This window comes from Pipistrellus hanaki (assembly GCF_964339955.1).
Source record: "Pipistrellus hanaki genome assembly, chromosome: 3".
Classification (NCBI taxonomy): Eukaryota; Metazoa; Chordata; class Mammalia; order Chiroptera; family Vespertilionidae; genus Pipistrellus; species Pipistrellus hanaki.
In genome coordinates, this window is record NC_140505.1 from 162,101,439 (window position 1) to 162,126,911 (window position 25,473).

At 40.2% G+C, this 25,473-nt stretch overlaps 1 protein-coding gene across 5 annotated transcripts in view; it reads right to left on the reverse strand.

Annotated features, from left to right (window-relative positions):
- Positions 1-3,255: 3,255 nt before the first annotated feature.
- Positions 3,256-25,473, reverse strand: part of PLEKHA5 (pleckstrin homology domain containing A5) — a 204,369-nt gene continuing 182,151 nt past the window's right edge. For 4 of the 5 annotated variants that reach the window (XM_084877192.1, XM_084877187.1, XM_084877190.1 and 1 more), the window contains 12 exons: positions 24,470-24,571; positions 22,107-22,218; positions 19,468-19,514; positions 18,519-18,704; positions 17,574-17,691; positions 13,832-13,950; positions 12,539-12,751; positions 11,242-11,382; positions 10,335-10,459; positions 8,073-8,218; positions 6,507-6,612; positions 3,256-4,130 (listed from right to left, as the gene is read on the reverse strand). In XM_084877192.1, the coding sequence (XP_084733318.1) occupies positions 6,518-6,612; positions 8,073-8,218; positions 10,335-10,459; positions 11,242-11,382; positions 12,539-12,751; positions 13,832-13,950; positions 17,574-17,691; positions 18,519-18,704; positions 19,468-19,514; positions 22,107-22,218; positions 24,470-24,571 (1,404 nt within the window). In that variant the 3' untranslated portion in view covers positions 3,256-4,130; positions 6,507-6,517. The remainder of the gene's footprint in view (positions 4,131-6,506; positions 6,613-8,072; positions 8,219-10,334; positions 10,460-11,241; positions 11,383-12,538; positions 12,752-13,831; positions 13,951-17,573; positions 17,692-18,518; positions 18,705-19,467; positions 19,515-22,106; positions 22,219-24,469; positions 24,572-25,473) is intronic. The other variant, XM_084877188.1, reaches the window with a different exon arrangement.

The window sequence follows — 25,473 nt, forward strand, 5'->3', positions numbered from 1 at the left end:
GCAGCATTTTATTGGGAAGATGGGCTGATATCTTCTATTCGTCCCTCTGGATCTGCTATTTTTCAGCTGTGCTCTGCCACAGGAGGCTGACCAGTAAGAACTACATGGGATTTCTCAAATCTCTGGTCTCAGGATTCTCACATGTTTTTACAACGATCGACTCTAAGTAGCGTGTTTTGTGGGTTACATCTATTACTCTTTACTGTAGTAGAAATTAAAGCTGAGAGGTGTTAAAATATTTACTCGTTCATCTAAAATAACAGCAATAAAACCACTACATATTAGAATGAACAGCACACTTCTGAATAAAAAACATTGCTTTCCATCTTTGTTAATCTCGTTTCTGTCTGAATTAACAAAGACAACTCGATTTGCATCTTTGCTTCTGCACTTAAATCTGGTGAAATCTCTCAGGTCAGAGAGCCTTTGGGAAACACCACGCTTCACTATTGAGAATGAAAGTGAAAAAGGCAAATAACATTTTAGTGTTGTTATGAAAATCATTTTGACTTCAAGGCTCTCCTGGAAAAGGTCTTGGAAACCCCCAAGGGTTCCCAGCCACCCCCAACACAACTCCTGTGACCTCTGCATCTCACCGAGTGCAGCCAATGGGAGTCTGAGCAAGAAACAGGAGCCTTAAGCCAGTGCTGTCATGTTCTCCTGGCTCAGTCCCTGCCGGGCTGCCTCCACCAGGGCTGGCTTTGCCTCTGGAAAAGAGTAAGGTTCTCCAGTTCCTTCTCCCCTCATCCCTTTGGGCCACAGTTGTTCCATTATCTTTCTTAGTTCTTCTATACTCTGTGTATATTTTTGTAAATAAGTAAAAGCTCCTGAATTTACCCCAATTTTATTCCACTACCCATAAATAAAAGAAAACTCAACATACAATACAGAGTGATTCTCAAAGAGTGTGCCCAGAGCATCAGCATGAGTATTACCTGGGAACTTGTTAGAATTAGAATTCCCATTTTTGGACCACGCTCCAGACTGGCTAAATCAGAAATGCTAGGGCTGAGGCCCAATAATGTGGTTTTAAAAAATATATATTTTATTGATTTTTTTTTATAGAGAGGGAGAGGGAGAGAGAGTTAGAAACATCAATGAGAGACCTGACTGGTTTGGCTCAGTGATGGAGTGTTGGCCTGTGGACTCAAGGGTCCCAGGTTTGATTCCGGTCAAGGGCATGTGCCTTGGTTGTGGGCATATCCCCAGTAGGAGGTGTGCAGGAGGCAGCTGATCGATGTTTCTCTCATTGACTTTTCTTTTTTAAAAAAATATATTTTATTAATTTTTTACAGAGAGGAAGGGAGAGGGATAGAGTTAGAAACATAGATGAGAAACATTGACCAACTGCCTCTTGCACACCCCCTACTGGGGATGTGCCCACAACCAATGTACATGCCCTTGACCAGAATCGAACCTGGGACCTTTCAGTCCGCAGACTGACGCTCTATCCACTGAGCCAAACTGGTTTAAGCTCATTGATGTTTCTAACTCTCTATCCCCCCAAAAAAACAACAAAAAAAGAAACATCAGTGAGAAACATCAATCAGCTGCTTCCTGAACACCCCTCACTGAGGATGTGCCCGCAACCAAGGTACCTGCCCTTGACTGGAATCGAACCTGGAACCCTTGAGTCCGCAGGCCGATGCTCTACCCACTGAGCCAAACCAGTTAGGGCCAGTGATGTGTTTTTAAGAAGCCTGTGCTGACTTACTGTTTGCAAAGATATAGTTAGCACCTGGCTTTCTAAGATGTTGACAAGAGTTACAGTTCCTTTATGCTGCTTTCTCCTAACTCCGGAGGCTTCCAGGTACCCCAGGATAGAATATGTTTCCTTCGTGAAATAGTTAAAAAAAAAAAAAAGTTGTGCTTAATGAGACCAAAGCAAAACACACACACAATCCAACAGAAAAAGCCCCACAAAAGGTCCCAAACGAAAACCAAAGAGAAACTCTCCCTGACACACTGACAAAAGATCTCTGACAACGACCACATCACAGCTAAAGGGGAAAAAATGATTTGTCGACGGTTTCCCTTGAGAAGACCTGTGCGTGTCATCTTTGTGTAAAACATGTTAAAATGGACGCAGAGAGCCAAATGCTATCCTCCCATTTAACCTCTCCTTTCATTGACCTCCTACAGTATAGAGGGTATCTATTTGCATTTCTTTTAGAGTGATTTCGTTTGGAGCAGATGAATTTTATACATCTGCGTTTTGAATGAAATCTAAATCCTCTTTAATATAGCATGGAGGGGGGAAAAAAAAAAAAAGGAAGACTGACCGCTGCCAATTTAGTTTCAGCCATTTTATACAGGAATCCAAAAGCATCAGATTTCCTCACACTCTGGGAACAATATAGAGCATGAACAAAAGGTTACGGAGGGAAGGAAGCGTAATTGATTCTGAAGAGCGTGAACATCTGCAAAGAATGGATTGTAAGAGAAAACGATCTCTGAGGGTCCCGCTTAGGATGAAACAGTTTCTAGTTACTCATGTCGGAGAAATGACCCTCCGCTCCGTACTGCACCCCTCCCCTCCGTACTACCCCCCCTCTCCTACCCCTTCCGTTCCCCCCCGCAAGTCCAAACCACAGAGCAGAGGGAGATATAGCTGCTTGGAGCTGGTTTCCACAACACGAGGTGGGGAAACCTCAGAAAACTAAATTTTCCCAGTGGTGTTGAGCTGATGGCCTTAGAGGACAAGTCAGAAAAACTGCATTCTGGCCCAAATCCTGTCACTAAGTCAGCGTTTTTCAACCGCTGTTCCACGGCACAATGTTGCCTGGTGTGCCGTAGGTGCAGACAAGACAAGAATTTTATAATTTTTCACTATTTTGTTTACTTAATATTTCATAATAAAGTAATTATAAAATACTTTCTTTGTGTTTATTTGATTCCTATTCAAGAGAATTACTTTATATATAGTCAATATAGGCACAGAGTTAAATTTTTTAACATTTTCTAATGGTGGTGTGCCTCGTGATTTTTTTCATGAAACAAGTGTGCCTTTGCCCAAAAAAGGTTGAAAAACACTGCACTAAGTGAAAGGTATGAAATGGAACTGTGGCCAAAGCAATTTAGCGATTTGGGCCTCAAGTTCCTCAGCCTGACAGGGGAGGCTGGGCTCCATGACGGAAAAGGTCCTATTTGATGTTCTCTATAATGATAAGATGAACATTACACCCCCCCCCCCAGAAGTCTCTTGGTCCTCAGGTTTGCAATTTCAGATGGAAAAAGCAAAAATTCTAACACAAGTGATTTAAGAACATCAACATTTATTTAACATGATAAAAAAAGAAATGAGATATGAACATTTGCATTTAAACAATAGTAAGTAGCCTTTAATACATTACATGTGCTCATTGTATAATATATATACAATGAACATAATTACATTTGTACACAAACTAAGTACTGGATTTGAAAACCTGCTTATTGCTGTACACATCGATTCCAACGAAGTATAAGCCCAGTACTTCAAAATACCCACATTTTTTAATTGTTTTTTTTTCAAGAAACAGTAAGCGATAACATTTGTGTTTAAGCTGACAAGAGAGTGGCAGTAACTGCTGACATTGCAATCTGAATGAGAAATAATTATAGCGGGAAACGAGACATACTTCACTTAGCAATAATAAAATGGCACATTTTAAATATATATATATATAAAATTTTTACAAATCAAGTGAGAAACAAAGCCTTGCAGTAGCCAAAATGGAAGGAAAACACGAAACAAAACGAGCTTCATTGGAAAGAACCAAAATGATGTACTGAAAAGAAAAAGGAACTATAACTCCACCGAGACTCTAGAAACACCCAAACCTGGAAATCAGCAACTAAGTGAGCGCTGGCGGTGGACCACACAGGAAAAAGCACCTTGACGTATGTGCTCTGAAATCATAGCAGCAAGCTGGTGTCAGAAGAATAACCTTGAGATTACGGAGTGCACGTATGGGCCATTAAAGCTGTTTTGGAATAAACATTTTCCAGAAGTGATAAAACGATGCTCTGTGGCCAAAAGCATCAGAACTATGAATTTCATAGATTTAAAATATACTGTACAATATCTTCTCACATCGCCGAAGGCCCGGGTCCTTGGGTCTGAATAGCTTCCGCACAAGTCAGTGTAGCTGGAAAACAAAGAGAGGGAAATTTACTATGACACCTGCAAGTTAACGAATGGCCATTTCCTAAAGCAGTGTTTCCCAAAGTGTGGTACGTGTACCCCCAGGGGTACGGGAAGTTTGGTGGGGGTACGTGTTGCACCCGAGTTTGGTGGGGATATGCAGAGACAAAGGCACAGTGCTTAGCTGCGCCTAATTCTACGTTCTCATGAGTACGAGGGGTACTCAGCGTTAAGAAAATCATAGAAGGGGTACACATATGTCAAAAGTTTGGGAAACACTGTCCTAAAGCAATGAAGGCTGACATTCCGTAACAATAGAAGCATGGCCTTGAAAACCCAAAAAACCTAATACAATTAAAGGACATTCTCTCCTCCCGTCCAAAAGCTCAATTCACAAAGCAAAGAAACATAATGCAATTAAAAGAGCAATTCAGAATCCAAACGATCAGCAAAAAATGAGCCAATATTTGCATAACTCCACAGTGAGCTGCCTGCAAAGCAGTGCTGTGCGTAAAACTTTCCTATGTTCTGTCAGAACTACTAGCCTGGAAAGATGACACAGGCACAGCACAAAGATATAAAATAACCGCAGTTGAGTGTCACTTGTTCGCGGTGGCTGCGTGCCACAGGACTGGAAAACATCAGGCAATCACTGTACCTCATTCGAGTGTGTAATGCTAATGGCTCTGGAAATAGAAGTAAAACAAAACAGAATCCAATAATAACAACTTAAGGAACCTGGAAATGTGCTCGAGTTTTTACTGAACACTTGTTAGTACCAGAACGGCCCGTGTACAAGGAGCTGGACCCTGTTTATCGAACCGAAAGACAAGGAGCACGGCTTCTAATGCACATTTCTCCACCGAGACGGGCGGAGGCCCCCGACCACACCTTCAGACAGGGGGAATCAGATATTCCTCTGCCGGATGTTATTCTGCCACTAGTGAGAGCTGTCCCTTCCCAACATATTAAAAGTTTAAATTCACGAGCGACAGAGGCAAAGGCACAGGTAAGACTGTAACAGATCGATGGTTTGTGACTCCAGAAAAGATGTCAATCCTGTGTACCGATAGGGCTCCAGATAGACACAATCTCAAACAAAAGTTACAAACAGGACAAGACGGTTCAACACAAACCCCTCTGGCTGAGAGGAAGGTCGCAGATCAGAGCTGCTGCCAACAGGTGTGAGCGGAGTGAGTGGGCTCCAGAAAAGACGCTCACGGAACAAACGTGGTCGGGTTAGCGCCCGCACCCGTTTACTCTGAGAATCTGGGAACCAGGCAACGTAACGGTGCTCAGGTCTCAAGGTGTTTTCGCTGCTTATAACTGTGTGACAGAAACTGGCGGCCACCCGACAGCACAAAGATTACTAGATCTGGTAAACATGTTGAGGGGAAAAAAATGCATAAAAGGGCATAGTATGCTCCTTCCGTATCTTACTGATCTTCTGAAAAGTTAATAAGTGTATATCTACTTGCACAGGAGAGCAGGTAGCATTTAGTGCTGTTTAAGTAATTTAAGGTTTTAGTCTTAGTTCTGAAACTGTGGTTGAAGGAACATTACTCCAAGGAAGGCTTTCTCCTCTCTCTCCCTGCCCAAGGCTTTTTGAGTAACTACTTCCCTGTCTTAAAATCCCCCCCCCACCCCCCGCAAACCGGTTTGGCTCAGTGGATGGAGCGTCGGCCTGCGGACTGAAAGGTCCCAGGTTTGATTCCAGTCAAGGGCATGTACCTTGGTTGTGGGCACATTCCCAGTGGGGGGTGTGCAGGAGGCAGCTGATCGATGTATCTCATCAATGTTTCTAACTCTCTATCCCTCTCTCTTCCTCTCTGTAAAAAAAATCAATAAAATATATTTAAAACATTTTTTCCCTTAAATTTAGAAATAATTTCTGATATATCTTAAAGATTTTAATATTCCATCTATTAGACTATCCCATAAACATTTGTCCTTGGAAATAATGAACATACTCCCAATGCGGTAGATAAGTCAAACTAGCTTAGAAACATTAGTCCATCGACATTGTAATGACTTCAACAGACTTCTGCGATCCGGTTATGGAAAGGAACACTCAATGGGAACACAGCTGCAAAACACTGGGAGGCCTGTGCTGGTGTAGGCCGTCCCCGCCCGGTTTTGCTGTTTTCACAGATGAAATAAGAGACAGGGAAAATGCTGGGAGACGCTGGAAGACAGCCAATCCCTGGAAGGGCCAGCGGTGGAAACGTGAGTACTGCCTGTGGTTCCAAGACTTGCTCTGCCAACCATCCCCAGGCCTGGCCCGGGCTTAATCTCCGTTTTTATTCCCTAAACCAGCAAATGAATACAATTCCCGCCGGTCAGGAGGGCCAAGGGGAAAGCGCGAAGGGAAACCACATACTTGGTCCGAGGCTACACACACATGAAATGCGACCCCTCGGTGAGCTGCGGCTGGGCGGGCGGGCCCGGGGACGCGGAGGACTCCGGAGACGAGGGCAGGCTTTTCACTGAAACACCAAGAAAACACGAGAAGAGAAACATCTTTTAGACACTTGGGGAAGGAAATCTAATGCTGCGGAGAACATGTTTTGAGAAGGAAGGAATAGTTAGCTGCATTTGGTTTGTTACTTTCTAATCTGGGAAGGACTATTCAGCATGAAATGTCTCTGGAACACTGTTTAAACTTTTTCTTCTGTGTAGGTCTTAAACTTACATAGTGTTATGTCAATTGTATCTCATAAAAAATGGGGAAAAATTAAAAAAAAAAAGATAATTGATGCTTGGTGCACGAATTTGTGCACGGGTGAGGTCCGGCTGGCAGGGCGGTTGGGCCAAGCTGGCGGGGAGGGGCCTCAGGCTCTGCCCCCTGGTTGAACTCCAGTCCATATCCTGGTGGAGGGAACAATTTGCCTATTATCCTTTATTATATAAGGACTTTTTTTTTTTTTGCTTTGAAGTCAATTTCCAGGTGTCTAATCACTTTTAAAAGCCTTTCTAGTTCCATGCGGGTATAAACCACAGTTTAAACATTGTGGTTTTAATAGTCACAACACCACTTTGACCCAGACGGACCACAACAATAACTAAAATTGTCACTGGCAATGAAAGCATAAGTGAGAATTCCAGGGTACAGCACCTTGTAAGTGACAGTGAGACAAAGGAAGAGAGAGCGGTTACTATTAGTTACAAAGGATCATGCGGAGATAAATTTGCATGTTATATGCATATCAAATGCAAAAAAAATGCTTTATCTAAGGACAATTCTGAATAACTGAATTTCATTGTACCTACCCTTCTGCAAAGTGATCAGAAGGGTGGTGGGGGAGGGGGAGGATTACTAGGAATAGTTTTTTGAGCCGATAATATACATTAGTGGTATGATCCCCACCCCCGCCAAAAGTCCTAAATGCAGAAAAGAGAGAAAAAAGATGTGAAGAGTTTAAAAAACGTGAACGAAGAATAGCACAGAAATCTTTAATTTTTAGCTATGGATTACAGTCTTCTACTATCAAAGAAAAGCCCAGATGTGGGTAATAACCCATTACTGCAGTAGAGGCTTAACAGATCCATTTTACCAACTTAGACATTCAGTCATCCAGTTTCTGTAGTGGTAGGTTTGTGAACACTCTGAAAACCTCCTCTCAGAGACCCTAACAGATAAATTTTCCAAGTTCTGAAGAATCTTCTTATTAGAAAAGAATTTATGGCATGTGTTAAGATTAAAAGCAAAACCAAAATAAAAAAAATGATCCCAATCGAGGACAGCCTCTGAGGGTACCTAGCTGGTTAGGCAGGGGTCACCCTTTCCTCCTTTCTCAGCGGAATCCCTCCTGAAGGTGCTTGTGGGAGGCAAAGGTTGATGGATCTGTAGTCAGGGTACTTAAGCGTCTCTCTCGCTTACATGGGAAACAGGTGCAGAGGTCCAAGGAAGCGTTGGTGAGAAAACCATGAAATGTGTAATATCTACCTGTCGTTGTTAGGTTCCCTTTAGAAGCCTCAGGAGTTAGTTGATAAGATTCAACACTTTCTTCCTGCTCCTCAATATTGTCCTCTGCATTTTCTTCAGGATGGCCTTCTGACTTATGATTTGTGATCTGTGTCTCATCTTGAGGGCTAATGAAAATAGATGTTTTAAAATTTATTACAAAATGCAATTAATTTTTCTTCTAATTTATTAAAATGTGTGTGTGTTGTTTTTTTTTGTTTGTTTTTTTGTTTGTTTGTTCTTTTTAGTTGATTTTTGGAAAGGAAAGGAGAGGGAGAGAAAGAAACATCAATGAGATAGAATCATCGATTGGCTGCCTCCTGCACACCCCCTACTGGGGATCAAGCCCACACAAGGGCATGCGAACTGACTGGGAATCAAACTGGTGACCTCTTGGTGTACGGGTCAATGCTCAACAACTGAGCAACACCAGCCAGGCTGAACTCATAGATTTTTAAAAACTGGGTTTATTGGGGTAATATTGGATACCATTATTAGGTTTCAAGTGCACAACTCAATGAAATACCTGCACCCTGCACCATGTGCCCATTGCCCAAAGCCAAGTCTCTTTCCATCCCCACTTACCCCCTTTGCCTCTTCCACCTCCCCCCCTCCCTTTCCCTCTGGCTGTCCCCATACTGTTGTCTATCGTATGTATATTCATTATACTGGGTGTGTTTCCATCTATGCCTATTAACAAAAAATCAGCAGAGATGTTTTTCTTATCAGCTTTTGCCAAATATTTTGTTCCATGTCTTCAGTGAATAGCAGAATTGAATTTGAAATATAAGGCATTGCTAATAACATTAATTCATAGCATTTCTCTTTTCTAACACTGGTAACTTTTTAAATGGAGGATGACTCTGAGCATATGCACCTAAAGATGCTAGTTAACAAACACAGCTAAAAAAATAAATAGCAGCCGAGACCGGTTTGGCTCAATAGGTAGAGCGTCGGCTTGGGGACCGAAAGGTCCCGGGTTCGATTCCGGTCAAGGGCACGTACCTTGGTTGCGGGCATATCCCCAGTAGGGGGTGTGCAAGAGGCAGCTGATCGATGACTCTCTCTCATCGATGTTTCTAACTCTCTATCTCTCTCCCTTCCTCTCCGTACAAAATCAATAAAAATATATATATTAAAAAAAAAAAGTATATTAAAAAAATAAATAAATAAATAGCAAAGCACCATAACTGTTGAAACACTTATCAAACAACTTAGACTTCTTTTGATCTATGTCTATCATTACAAAGGCAATGTCTATCATTACTTGGCTATAGCTTATGTGCCTGTTGGCATTTAAAGAAAAGGTATCGAGGTGCTCCCCCTCCAGAGAGCATACCCATGCCATTTTATTCCCCCTATTCCTTCCCCACAGGCACTATCCCCTAATCTCTAAGGGACCGCAGGAGACTTAAACCAGAGGTTTAAGTCAATGGGCAGCGGCAGTGCATCCTGGGCTAACCCCCTGAACCTGTCTCTAACGCTCCCCTTTCTCCCACTTCCCAGTGAGCCAAAGCAGCCCAGCCTGGGCTCTCCTGTGGCTTCTATGCCCTTCCTTATTTCACTGCTTGGTCTTCTAAAAAACTGAAGGGTCCCAGGTTTGATTTCAGTCGTGGGCTTGGTCCCCAGTGGGGGACTTGCAGGAGACAGCCAATAGGTGGTTCTCTCTCATCATCATTGATATGTCTCTCTCTCTCTCTCTCTCTCCCTCTTCCTTCCTCTCTGAAATCAGTAAAAATATATTTAAAAATAAATAAATTTAAAAAGGCATTAACTACTTCCTAGGTGCTAAGCACAGTGTTAAGTGCTAAACATGTTTTTTATTTTCTTTCTTTTTTAAATATATTTTATTGATTTTTTCAGAGGCGGGGGGGAGAGGGATAGAGAGTTAGAAACATCGATGAGAGAGAAACATTGACCAGCTGCCTCTTGCACAGCCCCTACTGGGGATGTGCCCGCAACCAAGGTACATGCCCTTGACCGGAATCGAACCTGGGACCTTTCAGTCCGAAGGCCGATGCTCTACCCAATGAACCAAACTGGTTTCGGCTGTATTTTCTTTTTTAACCCTTACAACACATTTGTGAAACAGATACCTTATTAGCCCCATTCTTCTAAGAGAGAAAACTGCACCTTAAGTAGGTATATAGCTTGCTGGGACAGGAATACAAGACTTTTTGACTCTGAAGTTTACCATTTTTAAGCAGTTATGTGAATGATTTGTTTGTTTCCCTTAATTATTACCTGCATGAAACATCTTCTGGCATGTTTTCTCTGTTTCTTCCTTTATCCGTCACTTCCTCAGAATTTACGCCATTTGGTTCAGGCTTGAGAAGTGTCTCGTATAAAACGTTTTCTGTTTTTTTAAACTACAGAATAGAGAAGAAAGTTTTCTTTTTCAAGGCATTCATACCATATCTATATTTAGTAGTAAATCTAAAATAATTACCAAATAAGAGTTTTAAAAAATTATATACTGTCAAATATTTACTGAAATACAAATGTAGGTTCAGGTTGTCTTAAAAATATTAACATTAAAAACATTTTTTTTTGAATTTTTTAAAATATATTTTATTGATTTTTTACAGAGAGGAAGGGAGAGAGATAGAGAGCTAGAAGTGTCGATGAGAGAGAAACATCGACCAGCTGCCTCCTGCACACCCCCTATCGGGGATGTGCCCGCAACCAATGTACATGCCCTTGACCGGAATCGAACCCGGGACCCTTCAGTCCGCAGACCGACGCTCTACCACTGAGCCAAACCGGTTTCGGCTAAAAACATTTTTTATAAGAGTTTATTTGCATCAAACTGACATGCCAAGGAGCAAGATCTAAAATGCCTCAACATTCTTTATTACTAACATGAAAAGTAATTTGCCCAAAGGGACGGAGCACATTGCTTTAGTTAGTTGTTTTGGGATACACGAGTCCAAATTTAATTGGGCCAGCAGCAATTTAGTGCAGCCTTGATTGGCCATGCTTTGAAGTTTTAAAGTAATCAAATTATATAAAACTGATCATTTCACTTAGATCTTTTCATTGCCTTTTGTGGCAGAATGAAATAATACTTGCATCCTTAATACAACTGATCTCATCTTCAAAAACCTACCCCGACCCCTTAGAATTTTCTGTCCAAAAATAAGGTCTGTACCTCTTCACTGAAATCTGTGTTTTGAGGTTCAGCTTCTTTTAGTCGAACCATTTCCTCTGCAGGAGTTTCGTGGTTTGGCTTTACGTCATTTTCTCTAATGACAGTGTCCGGGTCCTTACTGTTATCATCCTTCCTTCGAGTCTGTCCAAAAGACACAGAGCAGTCTTAGGGTCACACTATGCAGCCAATGAGATGGCACCTGCTGATTTCCAAAGAAAGCTACATCTTCACTCAACATGAAAATCAACAGGAACAAGATCTATTCTATTCAATATATATCACTATACTTATATACATCACTTACATATTAATTATTTAGGTATTAATATATGGCATACTAACAAAAGGCAGTATTCCACACACTTCTTCATCCTCATTTCTCTTATTTTTATTTAAAAAAAATATATATTTTATTGATTCTTTACAGAGAGGAAGGGAGAGGGATAGTGAGCTAGAAACATCGATCTGGCACACTCCCCACGGGGTATGTGTCCACAACCAAGGTACATGTCCTTGACCGGAATCGAACCTGGGACCCTTGAGTCAGCAGGCCAACACTCTATCCACTGAGCCAAACCTCATTTCTCTTATTTTTAAAACCAACCATTTTGTAATTTGTAGACTGCACTTATTCAACTGCTAATCAGCTGACTCTCCAGCAGTGATGCCTGCTTTTGGTTAGATGAAAAGGAAATTTCTACGAAGACAGGGAAGCATTTTCAGCTGATCCATGCCTACTATCAGGGATAAATCAAACTGAAGCTACTACGCTCTGCTTTATTCAACAGGGTAACAAACAAACAAAGAATAAGGAATGAAAGGTTGTCAGTTTACGAGACTGAAGCTGAAATGTGATGAACAGCAGAGCTTTAATTTAGAAGCTCTCTCCGGCTCTAATTTAGGTCATGTGAAATTAGGCCACAGAGTCATACACATTTTATTGGGAGGGGAATTGGGGACTCTCTTGGTAACCTGCACGGCATTTTACTACATTTGCTGAAAGCACTTTTATCTTCTTGGTATCTCTGTGGGGGAGAGGGGACACATTGGATCATTACCTGAGTTACAGCAGAGGAGATTAAGTCCACGGCTGGTGCAAAAGCACACAAGCTTTGGTTTTTGAACACAGGGCAATTTCCACTATACTAAGCTGTCCTAGCTTATTATTATACCAGTTAAATAACAAAAATAACTATCCATACAGCAGACACGCGAAAACCCAGAAAACATGTAACTATGATTCTAAGATTCAAGTGATACTAGATTTTCACACAATGATTAAAAGGAACTGATATACCTGGGTAATAACCCTGAATGGATTATCCCTTAAGTTTGAAGGACTCTGTAAGGGTGACTGATCTAAAGCACCAATAACGTTTAATGCTTTCTTCTTTTCCCTTAAGCATGCTTGTTGATGCCTCCTTATTCTTTCCATTTGTTCTTCCACAGTCATCCTAGGTCGAGTAGTTTCCGCCAAACACAGTTGCTCCACTGCACTCCTTGGTCTTTCCTTTAAATTAAAGAATAAACATATGAATACATAATTATTGTGACTTCGGAAAAGTATGTTGAAACAAAATGCATTTCTTTTCTCCTCAAAATCAAAAGTGGAGGTTTTGAATGTCACTTATATAACACCAGAAAGGCAAGTTATTTTAACCTTAATAGGTAATTGGTGATGCACAGTCTATGATGAAAAGAGAGGAGAAAGAGAAAAGAAAATAGTAAGGGTAGCCAAAACCGGTTTGGCTCAGTGGATAGAGCGTCAGCTTGCAGACTGAAAGGTCCCAGGTTCAATTCCGGTCAAGGGCATGTGCCTTGGTTGTGGGCACGTCCCCAGTGGAGAGGGGAGGGGTGCGGGGAGGGGGGGGGAGGTGCAGGAGGTAGCTGATTGATGATTCTCTCTCATCGATGTTTCTGACTATCCCTCTCTCTTCCTCTCTGTAAAAAAAATCAATAAAGTATATTAAAAAAAAATAGTAAGGGTATTTCTCTCTCTATGAACAAATAATAGTATTATAGAATCATGATCACTGTTAATATTGACACATAGCTATTATTTTATTCTACATTAATTATTCCTATAGATCTTTATAATTTTATATTAATTGAAAAGATAGTTCTTATATATAATTTGTCATATTTTTTTTTGTCATATTCTGGGTAGCTATACTTTAATATCTTTCAAAGATAACCATAGACCTTTTTCTTTGTCATACCATTCAGTCTTTTCTTATAGCTTAAAATTATCTCATACCAAGTAAGTAGAGACTTTGCAAAGATGCAAAGTAAAAGTTCTTTTGCAGCTCAAATTTCTAAAACTACCAGCCTGGTTTGGAGCCAGTTTGAATTCAATGATCTCAGATGGAAGTGTGAAACACAGGATTTATTTCCCAATCCCAACTCACATTTCGCAGAGTAGCCAGAGGACTGGCAAACTCCAAATCCACCCCAGGTGAGAGGCCCTGCAAACTCAGGCTAGCTTGGAAACCCACTCACTGGGGTGACCACAGGACACGTCTATCACTCTCCCCAAGGAAATTCTTAGAAGTGTCAGAATCCTTCTAGAAATTAATTTCTAGCTAAATACCGTTCTTGAATCCACCATCTTCTTCGTTTTCCTTAAGGTCACATATGAGGCTATTGTCGAAGATTCGGGTGTTGGTGACTTTGTTCTTGGAGACACCACTCCAACAGGAAAGTGGGAACCTAAAAATTAAAATAGGAGTCATCTCTCACATAACATGGCTTTTTTTTTTTTTTTTTTTTTAACATACTTGATTTCTGAGGCTTTTAAAGTCATAAGACAAATTTATTGTTTGGAAAGAGCCAGGGAAAATGTACTAGCCTTCTATTACCTACTAGAGGCCCGGTGCATGAAATTCGTGCAGGGTGGGGAGGATGGAGTGATGGTGTCCCGCAGCCCAGCTGGCACCCTCTCCAATCTGGGACCCTCTCACAATCCAGGACTGCTGGCTCCCAACTGCTCGCCTGCCTGCCTTCCTGATTGCCCCAACCACTTCTGCCTGTCAGCCTGCTCATCCCCTAACTATTCCCATGCCAGACTAATTGATGTCTAACTGCTCTCCTGCCAGCCTGTTTGCCCCCAACCTCCCTCCTCTGCCAGCCTGGTCACCCCTAAATGCCCTCCCCTGCAGGGCTGATCACCTCCAACTGCCCTCCCTTGCAGGCCTGGTCCCTCCCAACTGCCCTCCCCTGTTGGCCATCTTGTGATGGCCACTTTGTGTCCACAGGGGGGGCAGGATCTTTGACCACATGGAAGCAGCAATCTTGTGTTGGAGTGATGGTAAATCTGCACATTACTCTTTTATTAGATAGATACAGGCCTGGTGCACGGGTGGGGGCCAGCTGGTTTGCCCTGAAGGGTGTCCCTTGGGGCATGGGCGGCCTGGGTGAGGGGCCTGTGGTGGTTTGCAGGCCGGCGACACCCCCCGGTGACCAAAGTGGAGGCCCTGGTATGTGGGGTTTATGTGTCTTCTACAACTGAAACTTTGTAGCCTTGAGTGGTGGCTTAGGTCAGCTAAGGCAGGCGGAAAGCTTGGCTTCTTCTATTGCCTGGGAAACCCAAGCCTCCCTCCTGCTCTCTGTGGCTGCAGCCATCTTGGTTGGGGTTAATTTGCATACTCAATCTGATTGGCTGGTGGGTGTAGCAGAGGTATGATCAATTTGCATATTACTCTTTTATTAGATAAGATTCTAGCTCATAAGCTAGCCAGTGATATTACCAGATAAATTTAGGGTTAGATTTAGAAATAAAGTTCTACAGATTAAAAGATGATATTAAAAATCCTTTGGCTGGGTAGCTCAGTTAGTTAGCATGTCTTGATACAGTAAGGTTGTGGGTTCAATCCCTGGTGAGGGCCCATACAAGAATAAACCAATGAATGCATAAATAAGTGGAGCAATAAATTAATGGTTCTCTCTCTCTCTCTCTCTCTCTCTCTCTCTCTCTCTCTCTCTCTCATCAATCAATAAAAAATATTTAAAAACTTCAGTACCCCTAATCGATCATAGATCCTTGTGGGTTATTTGCTTCCTCAAGTCCACAGAGCTCAGCGGCAGCATGGCTGGAGCCTGCGTTAGCCCTCTGCTGCTACTCTGCTTCTTCAGGAAACATTCACATTTTCAGCACCTTAATGTAATCCTCTCACATCTCTCAGATGACAGAAAGGAGCTGGGAAGGTTTAAGTGATTTACCTATATGTCCTTAATTTTCAGTTGGTCTCTTTCTTTTTTTCTTTTTCTTTTAAAAAAAATATATATTTTATTGATTTTTCACAGAGAGGAAGAGAGAGAGGGATAAAGAGTTAGAAACATCGATGAGAGAGAATCATCCATCAGCTGCCTCTTGCACACCCCCCACTGGGGATGTGCCCGCAACCAAGGTACATGCCCTTGACCGGAATCGAACCCGGGACCTTTCAGTCCCCAGGCCGACGCTCTATCCACTGAGCCAAACCGGTCCCGGCAGTTGGTCTCTTTCAATTATACTGGACTGTCTCAATAAAGAAACCACTAACAAAGTTAACAAAGGTAATCCTTGTCACTTATTCTTTTACAATTAGAAAAGAACTCACATCAACCAGAAAAAAGAAGTGCCTTACACTCCCCCACCCACAAAGGCAAATGGTGTAGGTCAGTCATTCAGGACCCCTTTAGGTTATAAACCAAACAGTCTGCAACTCAATTATTTGCTATTGTTGTTTTTCGATTTTAGAGAAGAAGCGGGGTGTGTGTGTGTGTGTGTGTGTGTGTGTGTGTGTGTGTGAGAGAGAGAAATGTCGATATGAGAGAGAAACACCAATCAGTTGCCTTCTATACATGCCCGATTGGGAATTGAACCACAACCTGGGCATATACCGTAATTTGGCATCAAATCCACTGTATGATGTTTCTCTCTCATCGAAGTTTCTAGCTCTCTATAAAAAAATCAATAAAATATATTTAAAAAAAGAATTCTGAATACAAGGCCTTTGTCAGATGTATGTATTGCTAATATTTTCTTCCATTCTGATGGGCAGAAGTTTTAAATTTTGATGAAAAGTAACTAGTTTTAAATGAGAATAAGTTACAAATATTCTCCCAAGTGATTCAGAATTCACATAACACATTCTCATACATGACCACAATATCATAATATTACTTACTATTAGATACTATCTAGAATATATTTATATTTCCACAATTATCCCAAGAATGTCTTTACAGAATTTTCCTTCAAACCATAATCCAATCAAGGTTCAAACATTGCATTATATCTGGCATTTTCAACATTTTTAATCCTGAATAGCCCCCTTCCTGCTACCCTCTTCCTTTACAATACTGAAGAATGATCAGCATTAAAAAATAATCGTATTATTTCATGGAATTTATTCATTTTATAGAAACTTGATGAAAATTTGTTTCAGCCCTTAATCTTTTATGTATAATTTTTTTCCAGTTTTCTCATCACCACTTATTTTTTATTATTTTTAAAATTTCTTTCTTTCTTTCTTTTTTATTTATATTTTATTGATTTTTTACAGAGAGGAAGGGAGAGAGATAGAGAGCCAGAAACGTCGATGAGATAGAAACATCGACCAGCTGCCTCCTGCACACCCCACACCGGGGATGTGCCTGCAACCAACGTACATGCCTCCGACTGGAATTGAACCTGGGATCTTTCAGTCCGCAGACCAACGCGCTACCACTGAGCCAAACCGGCTTCGGCTAAATTTCTTTATTGATTAAGGTATCACATATTTGTCCTCAACTCCTCATTCCAATCCCCCACCCACCCCCCACTCATGCCCCCACCCCCCTATTGTCCTTGACCACTGGTTAGGCTCATATGAATGCATATTAGTCCTTTGGGTGATCTCTCCCTTTTATCCCCACCCTCCCTTTGAGGTCCAACAGTCTGACCCATAGCTCCTTATCTCTAGATCTGTTCTTGTTATGTATAATTTTTAAATAGAAAACCAAAAATAAAAAAATAACAAAAAGAAAAGCCTTTTACAAGTGTGTCATAAACTTATTTCTCAGTAAAACCTAACAGGAACTGATTTATCCCACTTAGGGTGAACATTCCAGAAATATCAATGTGTTTAAAAGAAGGTGCTGCCTCATGCCTAGCTGAGGTGACATCATATATGGTTTATGGGTCATGTCATTTTTAAATATATGAACCTTCTGAATTAAAAAACTTGTCAGATCCCAAAGTTTTCAGATAAGGGATTGTGGACTGTTCATGTACTAGGTCAACATGAAAATGGAATTTATTGCTGAAATGTCTGAAAACACAGGAGATAAAACACATCCCAAGTTCTGACCTTTAACTGAAGCTTCCATTTCTGAAACAGGTTCTGATTTTTCTTCTCCATTAGATTCATCAACTTCTGCCACAGTTGTTAACTCTGGTTCACTCTTGTAGAGTCTATAATCTGGACCCTTGAAAGGAAGATATGCAATTAAACAAAAAATTGGTGCAAGTTTCTTGTAAAATGTTTACCAATAAAGACTCAAATCAAACTCTAAACATTAAAAGCCTCAGTTACCTATCTTGGGTATAACACAATAATTAATATATGCTACAACTAAGAAGAAAAACAATTTGAAGTATTTTTAACAGGTAAATGTTTTGGTTTTAAAAGTTAGTAATATTCCTCTTGGGAATAGAGTCATTTTTAGAACATTTTTATCATAATACAACTGAGGCCTGAAAATAATCATATCATATTAACTCAATTAGTTCGATTGCCTTTTTCCTTATTCACTTTTCCTTGTTTATTGCATTTTACATTTATTTAACCCAAACCTCCATTTCCAGTTTCCATGGGTGATGTCTCTGAGTGGCAATGTCCACAACCTTAACAGTTTTTCTAGACTGAACTGCCTGCGTGCTTCCCAACCCTTTTATCATTCCCAGCAATCCTTTTCTTTCTGACCTAAAAAGATTCCATTTGTCCATGACATCCCGACATGATAGGTTTAAAATATGACTCATCTGACCATGTGCAAAGCAACCATTTTATATAAAAATATTTATGAAAAATATGAAATTATGAAGGGTGATTACAGTTGTGAAAACATTAAAAAGTGAGAATGATATAACCCAAACAGAAAAAAGAAAAACCAAAAGGATAACGTTAGAAACAAAAACAGCCCTGGTTGAAAGCGGTGTTATAAAAAAAAGTTTGAATGTAAAATAAATTCACTTTCAAAAAAATGAGAGGGCATATAAAACTGATTATTCTGTGGCTACTGCAGCCACTTACACAGTGAGATCCATTTCTTGTATATCCTTGACCTTGAGTCTTCTTGTCTTCAGGCAGATGGACTGGGCCCCTGCTATAACAGAGCAAGGAGCTGCTATCACTGGGCAGAGGGGGGATTATGGGAGGCTGCTCTGTAAAGTCATAGGACCGAGGAAGTGGAGGACGAGGTGGGGCTACTTCCTCTTCCTAAAGATTGTAGAACAGTCACCTTATTTAGATAAGCATACTGAGTTAAGTAGATCTAAATTCTTTGCAATGGTAAGTTAACTTAAATTAGCTTTAAGATAGTTAAAGGGACACTGCCAAGCCAAAAGTCTCATATTGAAAAGTAACACCGAAAATACTTATGGTAAGTCAATATAGTTTTAAATAGGGTTGTATCTTTTTTTTGGTAATTCAACGTCTAAAACAGATACATGAAATGATTGCATTGCATTTTAAAAATAGAAGAGAAAAAAAATTAATTTGAAAATCTTGTTGCCTATGTTTTGTGCCATTTTCAATGGAAGAAAAACAAACATCTCTTTTTGATTGGCTTTCATACATAATTTAAGACCATAGATGCTTTCAATTCGGTTGACAGTATCTCTTTGTAGTTGCAATTTCTTTATAGTATGCACGATACACAGCCAACTTATCTATCAATCATCCTACAAATGTTATCAAGTATAGCAATGATAAAAATTCAAATTACTTTTATTATAAAAAGCATGACAATGTTAAAGTTCTAACATAGAGATGAATAATAGTGATTAAATTTTTTGCATTAAGGGAAGAAAAATCACATTTGTTAGAAGTACCAAATCACTGAACCAGTGAAATTTCAAGATTAAAACAATAACTAGAATGTATTTAAAAAATAGGTTTGTTATGAGTTTATGAATAGACAATTCTAATTCATGTTTTAAACATTTAAAATAACATAGTTAGACAAACAATTCGAACGTACCTCATTTTTGTACTTAACTGTTGTGAAAGGCTTTGATACTGCTATACCTATTAAAAAAGCATAAAAAATAACTTATACTAAACATATCTTTTTAAATCTACAGAAAAAGGAAATAATTTCATTTATTTTAAACTAGGGCCCTTGTGCACAAATTTTGTGCATGGTTCCCCATAGTCCAGTCTGCACCCTCTCTAATTGGGAACTCCTTGGGGGATGTCCAATCTCTGGTTTAGGCCCAATCCCTATGGCCTAAACCAGTGGTTGGACATCCCTCTTGCAGTCTGGGACCGCTGGTTTCTAACTGCTCACCTGCATGCCCACCTGATTGCCCCTAACTGCCCTCCCCTGCCAGCCTAATCTTGCCCCCAAGTGCTCTCTCCTGCTGACCTGATGTCACCCCCAACAGCCCTCCCCTCCTGGCCTGATCTCACCCCCAAATTCCCTCCCTGTCAGCCTGATCACCCCTAACTGCCTCGGCCCCTACCACGATTGGCTTTGTCTGGAAGGAAGTCGTACATACAGAAGATGGCTGGTTGACCCAGTCTAATTAGCACATTACCCTTTTAGTAGTATAGATTGATTAAATATAGGATAGAATTGCTTAAATAGGGGGGAAGCCTTTTTCAGCAGGAGATGATCTTAGCAGACAAAAACACATAATCCCTATATCTGGACTATAGCCAGCCTATGCACTATACCAGTGTTTTTCAACCTTTTTTGGGCAAAGGCACACTTGTTTCATGAAAAAAATCACGAGGCACACCACCATTAGAAAATGTTAAAAAATTTAACTCTGTGCCTATATTGACTATATATAAAGTAATTCTCTTGAATAGGAATCAAATAAACACAAAGAAAGTATTTTATAATTACTTTATTGTGAAATATTAAGTAAACAAAATAGTGAAAAATTATAAAATTCTTGTCTTGTCTGCACCTACGGCACACCAGGCAACATGTGCCGCGGAACAGCGGTTGAAAAACGCTGCACTATACTACCAAACCAGTCATGAAAATATTGAACCGCTTTCTTACATCTTACACCAAAGAGCTGTTGCTCTTAAAACCCCTCCTCAGTCCCCACCTTAGGTTCTGCCTTCACAGTTCACCCAGATTAAATTCTGATTGGTCAGTTTCTATGCTAATTAGTGTCTCTAGGCCTATCTCTGGGCCTGATCAAAGAGGCGGGGCCGATCAGCAGCCCCTGAGAAGGCCCCGAGAGGAACAGAGGCTCGGCTGCCAGTCAAGCCAGGAGAGAAAGGGAGAGGCAACAGCTGATCAACAGCTACCAGCTCAGAACCTGTCCCTCTCTCTGCAGGCCTCCCTCTGGGCCTCCGCAGCCCCCTAGGCAGTCAATGCTCGACTTCCCGTGTTGGTCGAGCCTTGGTGGTTAGGGACCCTGGCTCTTTATATACATAGATTAAACATTCAGTTTCTAATCTCTCTTTTTAATATTTTCAGAATTTGAAACCAACTACCTTAAAAAACATAAACTAAAACAACTTATATAGGTAAGTGAGTTTTCTCAAACATTTACTGGTGTAAGTACATTTTGATATCTTTTAGGAAGGTAATCTGGCCAGGCCTAGCAAAATAAAAATGTGTCATTTCCCACTCCTTGAAATCCAAAAGTACTAGCATACACACACACGCACACACACACACACACACTAATATTCATGACAGCATGGCTTATGACCAAGGAAAATAACAACAAAAACTCCAAAACCTAAAAACATGTTCATCATCACAGAAATGGATATAGTTTGAAAATTTGTTTTTGTTGATCCTCACCTGAAGTTAATTTTATCCCCATTGCATTTTCAGAGAGAGTGGGAGGGAAAAGGATAGAGGAGGGAAGAGGGAGACGGAGAGAAAGAAGGAAAGAGGAGTAGAGAGAGAAGGGGGCGGGAGAGACATCGATGTGAGATAGTGGCGGAGAGTGAACATGCCATACCCTTCACTGGAAATTGAACCCGCAGCCCTTTGGTTGTTGGCTGCCGGTTCAAACACTGAGGTACCAGGGTGCTTTTTTCTTCAAGCTATGTTTTTCTTTCTTTCTTTCTTTCTTTTTCTTTTCTTTTCTTTTCTTTTTTTTTTTTTTTGAGAAAAAGGAAAGGAGAGAGAAAGAAATATTGATTGGCTGCCTCCTAACATGACCCTTACTAGGGATAGAGCCTGCAACCCAGGCATGTGCCCTGACCAGGAATCGAACAAGCAATCTTGTGGTGCATGGGACTAAGCTCAATCAACTGAGCCACACCAGCCAGGGGCACACAACGAATTTGTACACAGCCATTATTATATTGCAGTTAAGAACCAAAGAGCAAATGGCTGATAATAGGTATAGTATGATCCCATCTTCTGTTGTGGGGGGAAAAAACCCTCACCCAACCAAAACACTGTTTGCGTGTCTATAATTACAGTGCACATAACACGATGATTTATTTTTGAGTGGGTGAGGTGGGCAGAACTTTTGCTTTTTTACTTTATGCACTTGTGTACTGACTCAACGTTACCAAGAAGAGTGTTGAAAAACCTATTAAAATAACAAAAGTAACCCAATTTTCTGTGTCATCCCATTTAGATACAATACTATGGCCAATTACTGCACAACACAATGCAAAATGCAAACGTACCTGTTTCCGTAGTGCCTCTTTGCTGTTTGTGCTTACTCAGGCCTTCCATGACATCCTGAATTCTCCAAAGTTCTTTCTGAATCTGTGCACGCTGGATTCCTGCTGATTCGGTCTATCAGTGAAAACAGACCGCATACAGAAAAAAAAAATCATTAAAGTTATATATTCTGCTATTTATATGTTTTATTATTTATATGTTTTTAAAAAAAGATTTTTAGTGGCACTGATAAAGGATAAAGCAGAAAAAATATAATTTTTCAGCTATAAGCGTATTATTTCACATCTCCTCAGTAAGCTTTGTCTTGTGTTATTTATGACTCCAGAAAGAATACTGGTCAGAAGGGACTAAAAATGGAAAACAGAAAAACAGAACAAAATAGAAACTCTCAAAACTCAAATTTAAAAAAAACAGCAACACTTTTTTGGGGGGAGAGGGAAAGCAATGGAAAGTATATTAATTTCTGAAGTCCTAAAACATGTAGACATGCCAAACAAACAAAAGGAGTTTTTGACTCATGGAGTTAAACGCGTTTGCAGAACGAATTCTCAATTTTGGGATCTAAACTTATCACTGCCATTTTCATTCTACGTTACATCCACTGTCTTACTTCTAATACCCCATTTCATGTCCTCAGGCTAAGCACTGTAACTGAACTCTATGAATCTTACTGGTAGATACTTAAGATAACAATAAATATCGTAGGAATGGAACATTATTTAAAAAAATAGACATTGAATAGAAATAAGTGTCCCAAGTCTAGAAACATAAGGACTATGTGCTAACACTGCCTCCAGATGTACTGCATGACCTTAGTGATCCAGCTCTCCAAGCCGCAGGCTGAGAGCACCAAAGCAAAGGAAGTCCTGACACGGGGCCCAAGGCGATGGCAGCCCAGACATGCGGATACTGCTATGAGCACAGGGAGGGAACAGCAGCTACAAATATTTGATACTATATATGCTCTATATAGAATCTGTATTACTTATGCAACAATTAAAAAATTATATATATAAATAAATATATACACACTTGTTAGCAGTCTGAATTTTACTTTTTTATGAATTAAAACTAGTCATGTTCTCCATTCATTTTGCTAATGTACTGTTTCTCAAAAAAAAAAAAAAAAAATCTTTGCAGATCTAGACAGTAACTCTTATTGAAGTCTAGGAGTTAAGACAATTCTTTCCAGTATGTCACCTTTTGAGTTTGTCAATGTTGTCTTCAGTGTTTAGTTATTTAATAAACTCTTTTACAATATGCTTTATGTGTCTGATGCTGTTCTAAGTACTCCAAAAACATCAACCCATTTAATCATTATAAGCCAATAGAAGTAGGTACTACTATTATTTTTATTTTATAGTGTGGAAACTGAGGTGCAGAACTGTAATGTAACTGGTATAAGGTCACATGTGCTATGCTACTTATCGTAGAGTGTGCCTTCTAGTTCTTTATTATTACTACTAGAGGCCCGATGCACAAAGATTCGTGCAAGAATGTGCCTTCCTTCCCCTGGCTGCCAGCACTGCCTTCACTCTGGCTGCAGTCACCTTTTTGCTCAGGCTCAGAGCAACCTTTCCACCTTCCCACACTGCCCAGAGGCCTGGAATGGCTGGGGTGGTGCGGAATGCCTGTGTTGTCACCATGGTAATGATATAAGCATCCTATCCCGCCTTGGCCACTCAGCACCTGCGAATGCAAATTAACCTTCCAGATTTGTTGGGTTAATTTGCATACTCACTCCCGATTGGCTGGTGGGCGCTGCGAAGATAATAGGCTAAATATAGTTTGTTAAAAGAGGCATTTGATATAAAACGAATTAGAATAAGTCAGAATAAACTTTATTTTATTTTATTTTTAAAATATATTTTATTGATTTTGTACAGAGAGGAAGGGAGAGAGATAGAGAGCTAGAAACATCGATGAGAGAGAGTCATCGACCAGCTGCCTCTTGCACACCCCCTACTGGGGATGTGCCCGCAACCAAGGTACATGCCCTTGACCGGAATCGAACCCGGGACCTTTCAGTCCCCAAGCCGACGCTCTATCCATTGAGCCAAACCGGTTTCGGCAGAATAAACTTTATTTTAAAAAAAAGCTAAAATATCCATTATTTGATAAATTCTTTTAATTCAACACCTACCTCAATGCCATGAAGTTAGCTAGGAACACAGAACACTACACTATGCACCTGATGGAATAAATGATTTTAAACAGAGAGAGATGGGAAATCTTGTGAGATAGTAAGATCCCTATCATTGAAAATACTCAAACTCACGTCTTAGGTGGCCAATACTGTAAAAACAGTGATGGGCATACATGAATCTATGAAAATAAAACAACGTAAAAAACATGACACTTATACCTGAACTTCACCAAGGCGATCTAGCTGCTCTTGCATCTGGTTCCTGGTAATAGTTACATCGTATTCTAACTTATCATATTCTCTCCATGCTCGCTCCAGTTCCTAAAAGCGAAAGGGCTTTCATTATTCTAATGTTATCACTGCAATTATCATGTAGTTTATAATGGGCAGAAAACAAAACACCTTTGTAACTAATTTTCCTTTATTGTTTTTTTCCCGTCATTTTTTTAATTTTTAATTTTAATTTTTTATTTTTATTTAAAATATATTTTATTGATTTTTTACAGAGAGGAAGGGAGAGAGATAGAGAGCTAGAAACGTCGATGAGAGAGAAACATCGACCAGTTGCCTCTTGCACACCCCCTACTGGGGATGTGCCTGCAACCAAGGTACATGCCCTTGACCGGAATCGAACCTGGGACCTCTCAGTCCGCAGACCGAGGCTCTACCACTGAGCCAAACCGGTTTCGGCTCCCCTCATTTTTTTAATTAAGGTAATTCTATGTGTACATACCTTACCAATTCCCACCCCACCCCCTTTATTGTTTAAAACAGTTCCTTATATGCCTTGATTAAAATTCTTCCATGAATAAAAACACTAAATACGCTGTATTTTACCATGTTAGGTTTTCAATAACACAGAAGCCTGATATGAATTTAATTACTTAAGAATAAATTTACAGTAACCTATAAATCTAATTCAGCTAACTACACAAGCCATAGACTCAAAGACACTACTCACCTCTACTTTTCTCCTTTGGAAAAACCATCACCCCCAAACTCTAAAATCATAGAGAAGGTTTTCATACTTGGTCTAACTCTATTGAATATAGAACGATTCTACAAGTGCTCAAATTACATCATGATTATATTCTGCTTCTATGGGTTGCAGTTACCCTTCAGACATTCAGAGAGTGGTGGTATGAGGTCAACAACTTGATAAACTAAAATAAGGCAGGGACTATATTTTATTAATTTCAGAAAAAGGAAAGGAGAGGGAGAGA